This window comes from Petromyzon marinus, chromosome 15 (assembly GCF_048934315.1).
Source record: "Petromyzon marinus isolate PM22_M1 ecotype Great Lakes invasive population chromosome 15, UKy_Petmar_22M1.pri1.0, whole genome shotgun sequence".
NCBI lineage: Eukaryota > Metazoa > Chordata > Hyperoartia > Petromyzontiformes > Petromyzontidae > Petromyzon > Petromyzon marinus.
The window spans coordinates 13974559-13988478 of NC_133681.1; the positions used below are offsets into that span (position 1 = coordinate 13974559).

The window sequence follows — 13920 nt, forward strand, 5'->3', positions numbered from 1 at the left end:
GAAAGGAGTAGCCGCAGCAGGGCTGAGTGTTTTGTCCCAGCCACCAACCGCCACGCCATGAAAATTATTTTGCCTATCACTGTACAGTGTTGCCCATGGGCGGCTGCTCAGTTAACGTCTCATGAAATTGCAGGTGCAGCGAGGATGACACGGCTCAGTACCGCGTCTCGGCCATTAGCACCAGAGGAGAAACGTCCTGCTTTGCCACTCTGGTTGTGAAAAGTGAGTACCCACCTCACCACACCACCCTCCTCTCGCCTTCAGTCGAATTAATCTTACCGCTCAGACGTGGTACTCAAAATGAAGGTTCATGATCATTTGTGTAATTGCAGTTACATTAGGTACGATGTCGGGGTAGGCGTATACTCATACATCGATATATTGACTTGAATTTATTACTGCGCTCACGTTACATCGATCAAATTGTGCACGTGCGAACTGATTGTTGACGATTTATGCAAATTATATGTAAATCATATGACGAGCTAACTGAGTGTACAAAAGCAATACGAACATGACAAAACGTGAGATGCGAGTACAAAATAGAGAGAGAGAGAGACGGTAAAACAATGAAACGAAAAACCTATTTGGTCTTGAATCGTATCGCCACCATAAATATTTGTGACAATTCAATCAAACGGCTAGCGTTGTGGGTTTGTTCCAGGCCTCACGTTCACCATTTCCACAAATCAATGGGGAACATCCAACTTTTTGTCCCGCTCGGCTTTGTAACCTCGGATCGCTGAAGGGAGTGATCGCGGCGGAGGGGGGGGGGGATAAACGAACGAACGAGCGAAGCAGTTTCGGGCATTTCTCCCTTTGGTCGGAGCTCAACTCCGGTGTTTTGTGTTGCGGCAGGATTCAGGAGCGAGTTTGACGAGACCAGCTTCTACTCCGGGATCTCCACTTTCCCCTTCGACTGTGAGTCGTTTGAGCTCGGAGAACCTCCTCTTTGCTCAGAGGCAGTTAACAAAAACAATTTGGCCTGGGTTTGCAAATCTTCCGATGTGGGAAATTGGAGGCGCAATGCTTCCCATTGCATTTATTTTACTTACATATATATGGATAAGAAAAGTATGTTTTTTTGGTTTCCTAATTTTTAATGTATTAGCCTGGGGTGATTTGCAAACCTAAAAGAAAGTTTCTGTTCTCTGACCATGAGTACACATGAATCTACTGCGTAGGTTTCTTTTTGCGGTTGTGCTGCAAGGCTCTGCATATGTTGTTTTTGGACCATACCGCATGTTGCTTGGCACGAATAAGTTCCTGGTACATGGATCGAAACGTCGGACATCATTCCAACAACCCTAAAACACATTAGTGTAGATAATCATCGCCATTACCACTACCACCACCGCCATAACTTCTATCCATCAGCCTCCTTCTCTAGTCAATCACCATCATTCATGCATTATTTACTGCAGATCTTTTAATGTCTCTGTATGCATGGGTTTTATTGAAGAATGTTTATCACGGTTATGATAGCAATTTTTAAGAGAAACTCATTTTCAAGGGGATAGCCAAGTCTCCTAAACCACCCCCCCCCCTCTGCTTCCGTCCAACTAACACTGTCATTTGGTTCACCGCAGATATTTCCTTGGCAGGCCTCGTTTGGTGGGGTAAAGTGTGGGTACTCCCACTCCTTCCGAGATGTCTAGCCAATGTGGAACAGCAGGCCAAGTACCCGCTAGAGGGGTTCCCATGCCAGAGCTCAGCCACCAGTGGCACAGGAAAGAAAGAGCAGGGTTGCACTATTACCTTTGCACCTTCTCGATAGCATATAAATAAAAAAAGTGTAAGTAACTCCATGAATCACATTATATAAATATGTAAAAAAATTACAAATTTAAGAACGTGCTTCAAGATGTTCTCACAGATTCCTGGACGGTCGTGCCAGATGGCGGATTTTTTTTTATTGCGAACTGAGCCCTTGGCGTCTGCTCCGGGGATTGATTTAAATGCCGTCCATACCCGAGAGTGCCTCTTGCGAAGAACGCGCATTCGGGAGCTGACGAAGGCCTTCTTCAAGCTGACTCGTAAAGCCAGCGTGGTACTTGTTGCGAGCGATTGCTTTGAGGACGAGCGCGTGGGCTCTCGTACAAATTGCTCAGAAGCGCTGATTTCAATATTCTTTCTCGAGACGTTGTGTGTCTCGTGCGTGCTTGGAATTCGTCTCCGATGAGCCCCTTCGTTAAGTGTCAAAATCCCCGCAAAAAAATACGTGCGACTCCCTTTAGAGTTACGATAGCGTCATTCATGATGATATACAAGCCACAGTGGTTTATCCGCAGCTGTCCCGCATTAGGGTGTTTGGTTGTGTTCATTTAAGCGTGCGGTCGGTGGCTCCGCACGTGGCCTGTGATCCCGTGGGCGTCGCCGTGCCTCTGCCCTGTCTCGCCAGGAGAGGGCAGTTCAGCACGTGGACTCATCGCCCTCTGTTTCCGTCTGTATGGGGATAGAGTGTTGCACCTCTGACGCACGCGGGTTTTCTCCGGTTCACTCCCACACTTGTATAATAAACACTCATCATTTAATTGGCTGAAAACATATTAAGATGAAAACCCAAAAGGGGCATGATCCTCCTGATAAAGAGTTACGTGACCCAATGTGCCTCTCCTGGATAAATAAGTGCAATATTAGGTACGTTAAATATTATGAACAGCCTTTTGCATTCGTAAGTAAACCAGAGTACCTGCAGAAACCCCATGCATATTAGGAAATAAAACTCATAAGGTCCACACAGATGGGTTCAACAGCTCATTCGCTCTACTGCCGTCCGCTGACCGCCTCTCAACCCTGTGGGTTTGGGGGTTTTCACAAAACCCGCGTGATACGCCAACCCGTGCCTCGAAAGTGGCGGCTCACAGGCACGCACCACCGACACAACCACTTTAAAGTGATACGGAAAAAGAAAGACGAGAAATGAACAGTAAAATAATCTATCAAAAAAAATTACGTGTAACATATTGTGCATGCATTTAAGTGTACTTGTCTCTCCTTAGTTCTTCAGTACAGACCTGTCACAGGATTTAATTTGTTTCCAAATCTCGTGAAAATAGCTCTCTCTTTATATAACCAGACGAATTAGCATATTTATAGCTTTGCAGTGTAATAGAATTTCTTTTCAATGCGAATCTGTTATAAATGTCGGGCATGCGGTCACAGTAGGAGAAGGTATGGGAGCTAGAAGTATGATACGTATGTCAGTCCCTGACTAATGCCACACAATTTGCTTGCAGCACTATATCAACGGAGATGCCTTTTAAAAATAGTTTGGCTCCTGCGCAGAATAATTCACCGCGCGGCCACTTGAAAGTCGGAGATAATGGAATGGAAAATATTGCCACTGTGGAATGGTTGCACCCTTGACACCGAGCACACTGAAGAGTGTTAATAAAATGTAAATTAGCACGAGTAATGTGACCTACGAGAACTGGGCAAATGTTACCGACGCCATTGCAAAGTTGTAAGTGTGTATTGTATACACAGATATATACATATATTCAGCTTTTGAATTGCGTGAACTGCGCCCATTACATAAAATAATTATAATCAGTCCTTTGTCAATCCGCTGATAGCTTAAAGGCCTCCTCATGCCGTATCGGTCATTTAGGGTTGTTTGACCACACTTTAACGTGCTGGTCACCACAGTTTGGTGTAGGAGATGGCCAGAACGGGGCTCCAATATAACTCGCCGCTGATGTTGGCCATGGAGAGGAATCGAAGTAATGTTGCTCGGTTTAAGTTCGTTGAGATAAACTTCATGATAAACTTAATGAGGGCGATTTTTAAAATCTCATTCTGAGAATGGCTGTGATAAATCGTGATGCAAATATCAAATTTCTATACCCTTGGAGAATGCATTAATCTTTGTAATAGTAGTCGTTTTTGCCCCGGCAATCTTCACAGGTCATTGTGGGATATGATGCGGGTGCACTTGGAATCAGCGTGGTGAAGTATGGTCAAATAACCCTCATGAGCCGCACGGCGTGAAGAGGTCCCCATTTCAGCAGCTGATTAAAATATACGGAGGGACATTTGCGGATGAAATGTCTTGTTGTCTCCTTCTTGCTCATCTCTCTCCTTCGCTCTCCGACCCACTTTTCTCCCCATCTCACCCTCTCCGCTGCAGTGCCGCTCCTGCCCACGGTGTCAGGGCTGGAGTTGGACGTGCGCATCATGGAGAAGTTTGGCGTCACGTTCGGCCGGGAGGGAGAGACGCTGTCCCTGTGCTGCACCGTCGTGGTCGTGCCAAACTTGCACAAGGCTCGCGTGGAAATTCAGTGGTTCCGTGATGGTAGGGGTCTCTCGTTAATTATAATGAAAGTGCATTACACACGCACACACGTGGAAGGGCCCGTGTGACTCAGGTGGCGAGTTCTGTGTTAGAGCAATGAACTGGCACCCTTGAAATGCTAGGTTAGAATTAAAGTATAACAAGAAGAAAGACCAAATTGAATATATATAGCGTCTAAAGTCAACTACGTCAGAAGAAGTTTTACAAAAGCGGGGACTACGTTGTGGAACAAGGTGACAAGGGGGGAGATCAGGGCGAGGAAACATCGGAGAGGGAAGAGGCAGCAGCACCACGGGCACAGCCCGGGATGAAGCAACCTGGGCCGAGCAACAACAACAACAACAACGATCCCGAGGGGCAGCCGGGGCAGCACAAACGATTCCCAGGGCAGCCTAAGGAGGGAGTGGCAGGGGCACAAGGCCCCACACCAATGAGTACTAGGGTCTAAACCTGGTTACCATTGACTGTATAAAAAAAAAGCACCCGTAGTCATTTTATTGTTTACTAGTTGAATGTATTGTGGTTCCAGTAATTATATGTTGCAGTTTTATTCACACGGGAAAAAGACAGATGGTCTCCACTTTACCACTGTCCGATTTATGATGGTCCACATTTGCGACGTTTATATAATTCAACCAAGAATCCATTTACGATGCAAATGTATTATTTACGACGCATCTTCATACATGGCTCTGAACACATTTGAACAGTCACTCTGGTTTCCGATGTGATTTGGCGTGTAGCTTTTGTTATCCTCAAGTGTTTTTTGTGTGGATTTTTACCCATTAAACCTTGTTAAATATGTCTGATAAAAGGATAAAAAACAACATCGGAAAGTGATGTTTTCACTGTTTCTACAGTCAATGGGGAAGTAGGGTTCGATTTCCGACGGGGTTTCGTGGAACACGTTGTGACGTCGTAAAAAGCGGGGACCGCCTGTACTCTTTTTCAAGGTCATGTAAAAAGCTCTATTTTTTTGTTTTACTAGGTGAGGCCCACTGAGCTATGAAGATCTTTTTTTTAGAAGTGACCTGGCCACAAGTGATAGCCCAACGAAATTGGCTTGTCACGTGTAAATTCGTAGCAGCCAAATACTCGAAGCGCATGTTTATAAATGGTGGAGGGAAAAACCGAAAGACCCGGATAAAAATCCACGCGACCACGGGGAGAACATGCAAACCCCAAATATACAGGCGTGAGGGTCAGGCTCAGGATCGAACCCACGACCTCCCATATACCAACCGAGGTAGTTAACATATCCCCACCACATGTAAAAGGTGTCTGTCGCGAGTATGGATACAGAGGCCTATTGATGTGGCTGCCGCAGAGAGTGCTGTGGACTCAATGATAAGCTGCAAGAGTGTTTTTGTTTCATGACACGACACGGAGAGAACGACCGGATGTGATGGCGAAGAGAGAGAAAAAAAAGTGACTGTCACTAAGAAAGGAAATCGCCTGGGACAGCGGCTGAGAAGCTCGGTGAAATCCATGCTCGCTCCCCATTGTGACCAATTACATCCAGATAGTTCATTCCATCACGAATGATTTCCATTAATCCCACGAGTTGTGTTTTTTCCCCCCCTTTAAATTATTCATGTTTTTTTTGTTGCCATATCGTACCTCGTTTTGCAGCACTTGCATGAACACGATGTGAAAATAATTTAAATTCAACGCACGCCACGCATTACGCTTGGATGACAAAAAAAAATTACTTACAGAATAAACAGATGTCAGATTCGTGCCCAGGCATTTTTTTGGCCACTGTCTTTGTGGCCATGATAACGGTTTGTGTTTGTACAACCGTTGTAATCCTCATACGACGGATATTTGATGGGGAAACAGCCATCGGGCCACGGTATAATGACCCAGCCACCTGCACGCTAAGATACAGGGTGCTTCAAAAAGATGTTAACACTTAAATGGGACTATCGCTTTTAATCGAAGAAGAAAGGATAGCACACTGTAACATGATAACAAATGTAATGTTAATAGCTTCAAAAAGTCAAAGAGTCTCCACTTGTTCGCCATCGTTGTCAACGCACGCCTGGAATCCTCCAGTGGTTAGCGCTCTGCGCTACGGACTCGGTGAACCGAGTTCGATTCCCGCTCACAGCCAAAAGCCAGTGACCATTATCTGAACCGGTCCTGGGCCTCCCCTAGATCGACTCAGCCTCAAATTAGTACCTGTGAGATGTGTAAACATCGCCACTAGGGGAGACAAAGGCGGCTGGGCGTGGTGTTGGCCACCCACCCCCCTCGTGTGCCGTGCCGGCCTTCATAGGTGCTACTCGCGAACAGCACTTGCCCCAACAGTCTGTTTATAGGCGATAAGGGGGATTTTTTATGTTTGCAGTTACTGGTGACTTCACTGAGACCGTGAAGCTGGCTTATTGCCCTAACCCCAGCTCTAATCGGCCACCCATCCTCACTGCACTCTCTGTACACTCGCAATGCCAACCTCGGCCGCAGGAACGAATACATAATTGTAACATTATGCGGAGCAATGTATAACATATGCCACGTAACTCCCCTTGGCGTACAATGCTTACTCTTAAATCAAAGTGGTACCTTTTATGACATTTGATACCATTCTAGGCCATTCTTTGCTTCAGTATTTTATTTTAATGTATCACAGTTAGACTGTTTAATATCATGTATTACTCTGGCGTGCATTATTAACGCACGATGTCTGCTGATGTTGTACATTTTTTTTTATGGAACTAATGGATTTCTGCCTTTTTGCCAGCAGGGTGTCCCTCGTAAGTGAGATGCAAATCTCAAGGTTTTGTATCCTGATCATGGAGGGTTTTACCTTTGGGTAGAGCAGCGGTGCAGTGGTTAGCACATTGCTCTACGAGCTCTGCTTTCTAAATTCAATCCCTGGCCAGGGTTAACATCAGCGGTGAGCGAGACCCTGAACTGGTCCAGGGACTCCCCTCCTGCCACCCAATGCACGCTGACCAGCGTGTTGGCGTATGACTTGGTGTGGAGAGGCCTTCACCCAAGTGTGTATTGACAAAGGGCTGTGAATTGCTGTTGTTGGTGCAATGGTTAGCACAGCGGTTAGCCGGCTCGTTATCCCGACGTGGCAGACGAAGCGGCGGTGCAGCTTTCGCTAATCTCCCCGCCTCTGTCCAGCCAGCAGTATAAATCGGTGCACCAGAGTTAATCGATCGGCAGGTCACGTGTGGTGGGGCAAAGTGTGGGTACTACGGCTTCTTCCAAGACGCCTGGCCAGCGAGGAAGAGTAGGCCAAAAAACCCGTGTAGTCGAGGCCCTTCCGCCAGCAGTGGCTTAAGCAGGACATTGCAGGGATGCGCCTTTACCTTTTGAAAGTTATTACTTGCCCCCCCCCCCACCAACCCAACGGCCGTGTGCGCTGTGCTCGCGCAGATGTGCGGCTGGAGGAGTCCAAGTGGGTGCAGCTGTACTGGAGTGGGGAGAAGGCCACGCTGGTGCTGGCCCACCTCAACAAGGAGGACGAGGGGCTCTACACGGTGCGAGTCGTCACCACCGGAGGCGCCGCTCGGCACTCCGCCTACGTCTTCGTGCGCGGTACGCGGTGGCTCAGCGCGCTTTGCTCCCCGACGTCTTCGCCGGGGAGCAAAGCGCATGTTGTTCGGCACGCTGGCCCGACGTTTCATCTCCGCCCGCGCCGGCAGCTTGTTAGTGGATCTGAATTTATCGTGCTGGGCAACACATGTTGCAACCCAATTTGTTTTACTTTCAGAGGTGCATTTTTCTTTCGTGCCAAACTAAGTGAAAAGCCAAATCGCATGTAATGTTTTTTTTGTGTGTTCAGTTATTGATCACAATGCTGAGACCATCATCATCTCGCTAGACTTGAGAACTTTGTTTTATCACAGGTGACTGAAACCCGGATTTTAACCCAAGGTTCTTTGTGGTACTGGCTCGATACCCTGACCCCTAAGCCACCCCGCCACCTAAACACCAAACCGAGATTAACAAGACCGTCAAAGGCCATGCCATGGGGCACTTCACTATGGGACCCCACCGTGCACACGGGTTTACTGAATAACCTGTCCTGCACACATCTCGGTCTATGGATCTTGCTTTGTTTCGCCTGTCTTTCCTATCTTGTATAAAACACGAATTTGATTGATATGGCGTCTAATAGCAACTACAAAAAATGTTTCAAGAGGCTTGTCAGCTCTTGCTGGCTTGCCCTCACTCGAGCTCAATTTGTTGCTGACCTCTTTGAAGGACTCTCTATTCGATTATGGCCCTTGCTTAGCAAAGGGGTGAAGTTTGTAAGAGTTTAATAACACAATTAACTTGGTAACATAATATATTATGCTCCATAGTATCGAGGACAAGGCGACACACTTTTCACCAACGTTATTCACACCGACACGAGAATACATTTTGCCACAAATTGGACAGGAGAAATGAATGCGTAAATATCGGCAGAGAGAGGGAAATCAGCCAGCTCATCTTTGCTTACGACTTTTGCCATTATAACAACCAATGTGAACGTCCTGTCTGTACGCCCACTACACGTGATAGGGAATCTTTGTCTACACGTACTCACTCGTGCCTGTAAGGTTTCCCATGTGCCTGTGTGTGCGCACACACACATCCCCTCCCCGCCACCCCACCGGCGGCGTTACAGATGCGGCAGCTGAAATTGCTGGTGCACCTCCTGCTCCGCTTGGCGTGGAGATCCACGACCCGAACCGCAACTACGTCATCGTCTCATGGAAGCCTCCCAGTGGCCAAGGAGGCAGCCCCATCACCGGCTACTTTGTGGAAAGGTCAGTGCTGCAAGCAGACTATTCTTCTCTCTCTCCAAATTATCCCATCAGGGCCAAGTCATGATGTGTATGTGTCCTCTCGGAGGGAGGTGAGCAGTTGGCCCAGAAGTCAAGAGCACTGAGCCAACACTGCTGAGATTCTGCGTTCAAACCATGGGTTTTAGCAATTGGTGATAAACGAGAGCCCTTCAAGTGCAGTGAGTTGATGGTCTCAGTCTGGTCGCCAACGACTGCGCACCAAAAACCCCATCGCACGAAAAATGCACCCTCCCGTGCGTAGATAGAATGTTTGCTTGAAGAGACCTCGGATGTAGTTCGCGATAGTTGTCTCAGTGGGCCGTTCTCTCACACGGGATGATGCACTGCTCTGCCCGACTCCATCGCATCTTTGACACGTTTCGAATAACATTGGCAAAAAGAATAAAAAAAAATACTCTTGAAATTAATTCAATAAAACTATAAACTATTTTTTTATTTTACCAGGGAAGGCCCGCTGAACTATATAGCGCTTTTTCAGAAGCGACCTGGCTGCAAATGGTAGCCCAATGAAGTGGCTTGTCACGTGGCAATTAAGAGCAGCCCAACACTCTCAAGGCACGTTTCTCAATGTGGAGGGGAAAACCACGGGGAGAGAGACACGCAAACTCCAAATATGCATGTGTCAGGGTGGGGATCGAACCGACGACCTCCGTGTAAAGCAGGCGAGGTAGTTAACATCTCGTCACCATGGCGCCCGTATTGTATCATGAGATTTCTCTAGAGGATGGCACCACAGAACTACTTATTAAGTCACTGCAATAGACCTCTCTTGTGCAACACGAGATGGTTCTCATTCATTTGTTCCCTGCAATCTGTTTAACATCCCAGCGTAGGGGGAATGAGTCCCGTGTCTACGTGGTTAGGGCATTGCATATCGCGACCAGAAGGTCGTGAGGGCAAAGTTAGGTCAGAGGTCAAATTAGCTTTTCATCTATTTGGAGTCAATCAGATATGTTCCACTTTGTGCTAAGGCAACAGCCTTTGTCCTATTGACTAGCTTACCTCCGTCTTAGGAATGTGTAAGTTCAACCGCTGACTCAAGGCTATAAATGGGATATAATAGCCGTCCTGAGCAAGTTGGAATGGAAAACCACTTTCACTGAATTTTTGGTTCTATTCGGTAAAGTCACGTATAGAATAGAACCAAAGAGTATGGATCCTTGCAGTCACGAAAGCTTCAAATCTAGAATCACTTTCACTGAGTTTTTTTTTTCTAACAAGTAAAGCGCATTGTTGGCTTCTGAGGCATTCGCAAATATTTCTCACATGTGCCTGGAACGGTTTCTGTGCTCGTATTTTCACACATCATATAAATAAAGATACCAAATGTACTGGTTTGGCGGACAACACTCCCTGTTTCACAGGGGCTGTTCCAGTGTCATCCAAGCATTTGCGAAAAATGCTATTTTTGTCCCAAAGTTGAAAATGTTCTTGGCTCAAACTTGACTCACGATGCGGACGGAGGGCTCCCTCCTTGAGCTTTGGGCACAGTTGGCAAAGATGGAAGCCAGAGCCCTGTGAGTACTAGACGGGGCCAATGTCGGAAGAGCACTCGCTGTGGGGCAGAGCTCGTGATCAAGTTGGTGTAGAGTTATGCAAGTGGATGATGGGGCCGATGGAGAGAGAGGGTCTGTCGGCTCACCACGTGTCCAGGCTGAGCCTCCCAGAAATGTGGTCGCTTTAAACATCAGCAAAGCGAAGGAATGGAAGACGTGGGAAGAGAGGCCATTGCCCAGCTGTGGGAAATGACAACAACATCAACAACGGTTTTCAATGAATAATATTGGTCGCGAAAGCCTACATGTTAAACTAACTAATCTCTATGGGGAGGATAGTTTTCCTCTTCACAAATCTGGAAAATCGCCTGATGAAGCTGGTTGTAATCGTCAGCGAAACGTCGTACTCACATTGTAAATGTTGTGGGTTTACGCTCCAATTCACCGGTTGTGCTCAAGTAGTAACGAATTGGCACGTTTTGTTTCTGTTACAAACCCTCATGTTAATTGGCCGTGTCGGGTGGTGGTGGGTTCACGACACATTTATAGTTACGCGATCTAACTCATAAATTACTTATAAAGAATTAAAGCTTTCGTGACTGCATAAATTTCTCAATGGTTTTTTGTTACTCAAAGTTTTTTTACGAGTCATAAATTACTCTTTGGTTCTTTCGGTAAAGTCACGTAGAAAGAAAAAAACAATTATAAAGAAACCATGTTATCTCTACGTGACTTTACCGAAAGAACCAAAGAGTAATTCCTGCAGTCACGAAAGCTCCAAATCAAGTTCTAAACTCATAAAACCTTCGCGAACAATAACAACAACAACAAACAACAACAAACAGAGTGCGAATGGAGCTCCTGGCAACTCCTGCGCGGAGAGTGACGCAACGTGACGGCCCTTTGTGCCCGGCAGGCGCGAGGTGAACACGGAAAAGTGGGTGAGCTGCAACGACGCGCCGGTGCTGTACGCGCGCTGGGTGGCGGCCGGTCTCGTCGAGTGCCACTCGTACCAGTTCCGCGTGCGCGCCGTCAACTCGGCCGGCCTGAGTCTCCCGTCGCGGCCCTCGGAGCCCGTCATCGCTCTGCACCCGGACGAGGCCGCCAAGCTCAAGGGTGCCCGTCCCCGTGTCGGCTGCAAGGACACGGCGGATATATTTACACGCGCGCGTATCCCGCGGGTGTGAATGTGTCATGCGAGCGTCGGCGTGTTGTTGATGTTGCTGTTGCTGTTTACGCATTAGGAACCCCTGCTGCCCCATGGACTGGACAAATCTTTGTGACCGAAGAGGAGCCGACCGGTAAGAGGAATGTTCTGAACTGCAGCTGTTGTTTTGCTTTCATCATCATCAGCATCATCATCGTCGTCGTTACTGGCCTCCCGCAATTACTTTTTGCTGAAGTTATCAAATGGCAAACAATACGAACACACAACATTCCCATTACCACTGCTCTAGCTTAGTTTGTTTACCTTCCCCTGCATTATAATGGGAATGGCTGAAGATTTTGTGACAGGCCTGAAGATTTTATTAATTTGTAAAGTACCTGTCAAACTAACGTGGAAAACATGAGAGCACTATCAGAAAACTTGGTCCACCGAGGCTTCAAAGCACACCGGCTTACTGATTGCATCAGTCTACCACATTCCCAGTAACACGTGGAATAGGTAGCCTTTGCGGCATACCTGAATTCCAACTTTATCAAATACGGCTTTGATAGGTTATAGTGAATTACACTGCCGTGCATGTGTATTACACCTCTGTTTGTGTATAATACCGCTGCGCACATATATTACACTGCTGTGTCTGTGCATGCACGTGTGCGGGGAGCAGTAGTGTAGTGGTTGGCGCACTGTACTGCAAAACCCAGTGGCCGGAGTTCACTTCGTGCCCACGGTTAAAATTGACAGCGAATGTCTGAACCGTTCCCGGGCCTACCCTAGTTCCGCTCAGCCTCAAATAAGCAGCCGGTTTGGTGCGTGCAACACCAGAACTGGGGAGACAAAGGTGGCTGGACGTCAGTGCCGGCCACACACAGCCCCCTCGTCTGCTGCGCTGGCCCTCTTCAGTGCTCGCTAGCAGCACTTGGCCCAACAGTCTATACGAATTCAATGGATCTTCGTCGGCGTGTTAAACCCGGCGCGTGCCGCCCTGCAGACGCGATGGTGCCGAGCTGCCCGCAGGAGGTGGCGGTCACCGAGATCAGCCGCAGCTACGCGGTGCTCGGCTGGAAGGTGCCGGTCTCCCCCGGCTCCGAGGCCGTCACCTACTATGTGGAGAAGGTACGCCGCGGTTCTCGGTTCACGCGGTTCGCAGAGTTCGCGGGCTGGTGCTCGGCTCGACACGAGCGAGTACTGTAATTTCGCTATCCATTGTCAAAAATGGCATGACGTTGTCCCACAATAAAACAACACGCCGTGACCAGAATCAGAATCTTTTATTTATACTTGCAGAATCCGATGAGCTATAAAGGTCTTTACATTTTTTTTATTTTACCAGGTAAAGCCCACTGAGCTATTAGTTTATTTTTCAGAAGCAATCTGGTCACTAATGAAAGCTGAACGAAGTGGCTTATCACGTGGACATTTCTCGCAGACAAGTAATCGAGATAACCTAAACTTTCGTATATGTGTGTCCAATCACACTGACCTTACTTAGAAAAGTAATTGTGCACTGGCGTGTAAACGGTCAATTGCTGAAGAAGCCCCCGGCACGTGGAGCGAAACGTTGGGCATCGGGCCGTGCGACACGTGGCACGACCGTAAAACTCACCGGGAGTGCCACCGCGAAAGGCCGACGCGGGAGGATCACCCAAGTCACGACATCGCACCACCCCAGTACGTAGAAGCCAATCAGTCGGGCATAGGGCAGCTAACGGCGGACAACGGGCAACTGTCTTGCACATAACAAGACGATGGCTTGTAGCCGACATGAATTGGCATCGTGGTGGGAGGCGTGGACTCGTTTCTCAATGACGACACTTCTAAAGCACTTTTCAAAGGTTTCGCGTGGTCAGATTACGTGCAATTAAAGTGCGGCCAGCCGCCAATCGCGCTGCAGTGGCACGCATGATGAGCACTTGCTGCGTTCCCCACTTACAGAAGCGGTGTCATCTCACAGCGAAGGCAGCTGGTCCACGCCGGCGCAATAGTCATCGTATGGGGCGGTACTCGCTGCTTTCTCCACCCTAAATGATAGCATTTTTTTTTTACAAATGTATTCAACATTGATAGGAAGCAAACACCGCGTTGGTGTGGAGCATTTATGGCTAAATGCAAATATCAGCAGGACTCCGTTGTGTATGCCCACACACG

General features: G+C 47.7%; 1 protein-coding gene across 4 annotated transcripts in view; it reads left to right on the forward strand.

Moving 5' to 3' along the window:
* The window catches only part of LOC116942703 (myomesin-1-like), a 69258-nt gene that overhangs the window by 13620 nt on the left and 41718 nt on the right, over window positions 1–13920 (forward strand). For all 4 annotated transcript variants that reach the window (XM_032954964.2, XM_032954962.2, XM_032954961.2 and 1 more), the window contains exons 6-13: window positions 134–222; window positions 859–921; window positions 4133–4297; window positions 7691–7852; window positions 8931–9072; window positions 11524–11723; window positions 11852–11908; window positions 12764–12888. In XM_032954964.2, coding sequence (XP_032810855.2) covers window positions 134–222; window positions 859–921; window positions 4133–4297; window positions 7691–7852; window positions 8931–9072; window positions 11524–11723; window positions 11852–11908; window positions 12764–12888 — 1003 coding nt within the window. The remainder of the gene's footprint in view (window positions 1–133; window positions 223–858; window positions 922–4132; window positions 4298–7690; window positions 7853–8930; window positions 9073–11523; window positions 11724–11851; window positions 11909–12763; window positions 12889–13920) is intronic.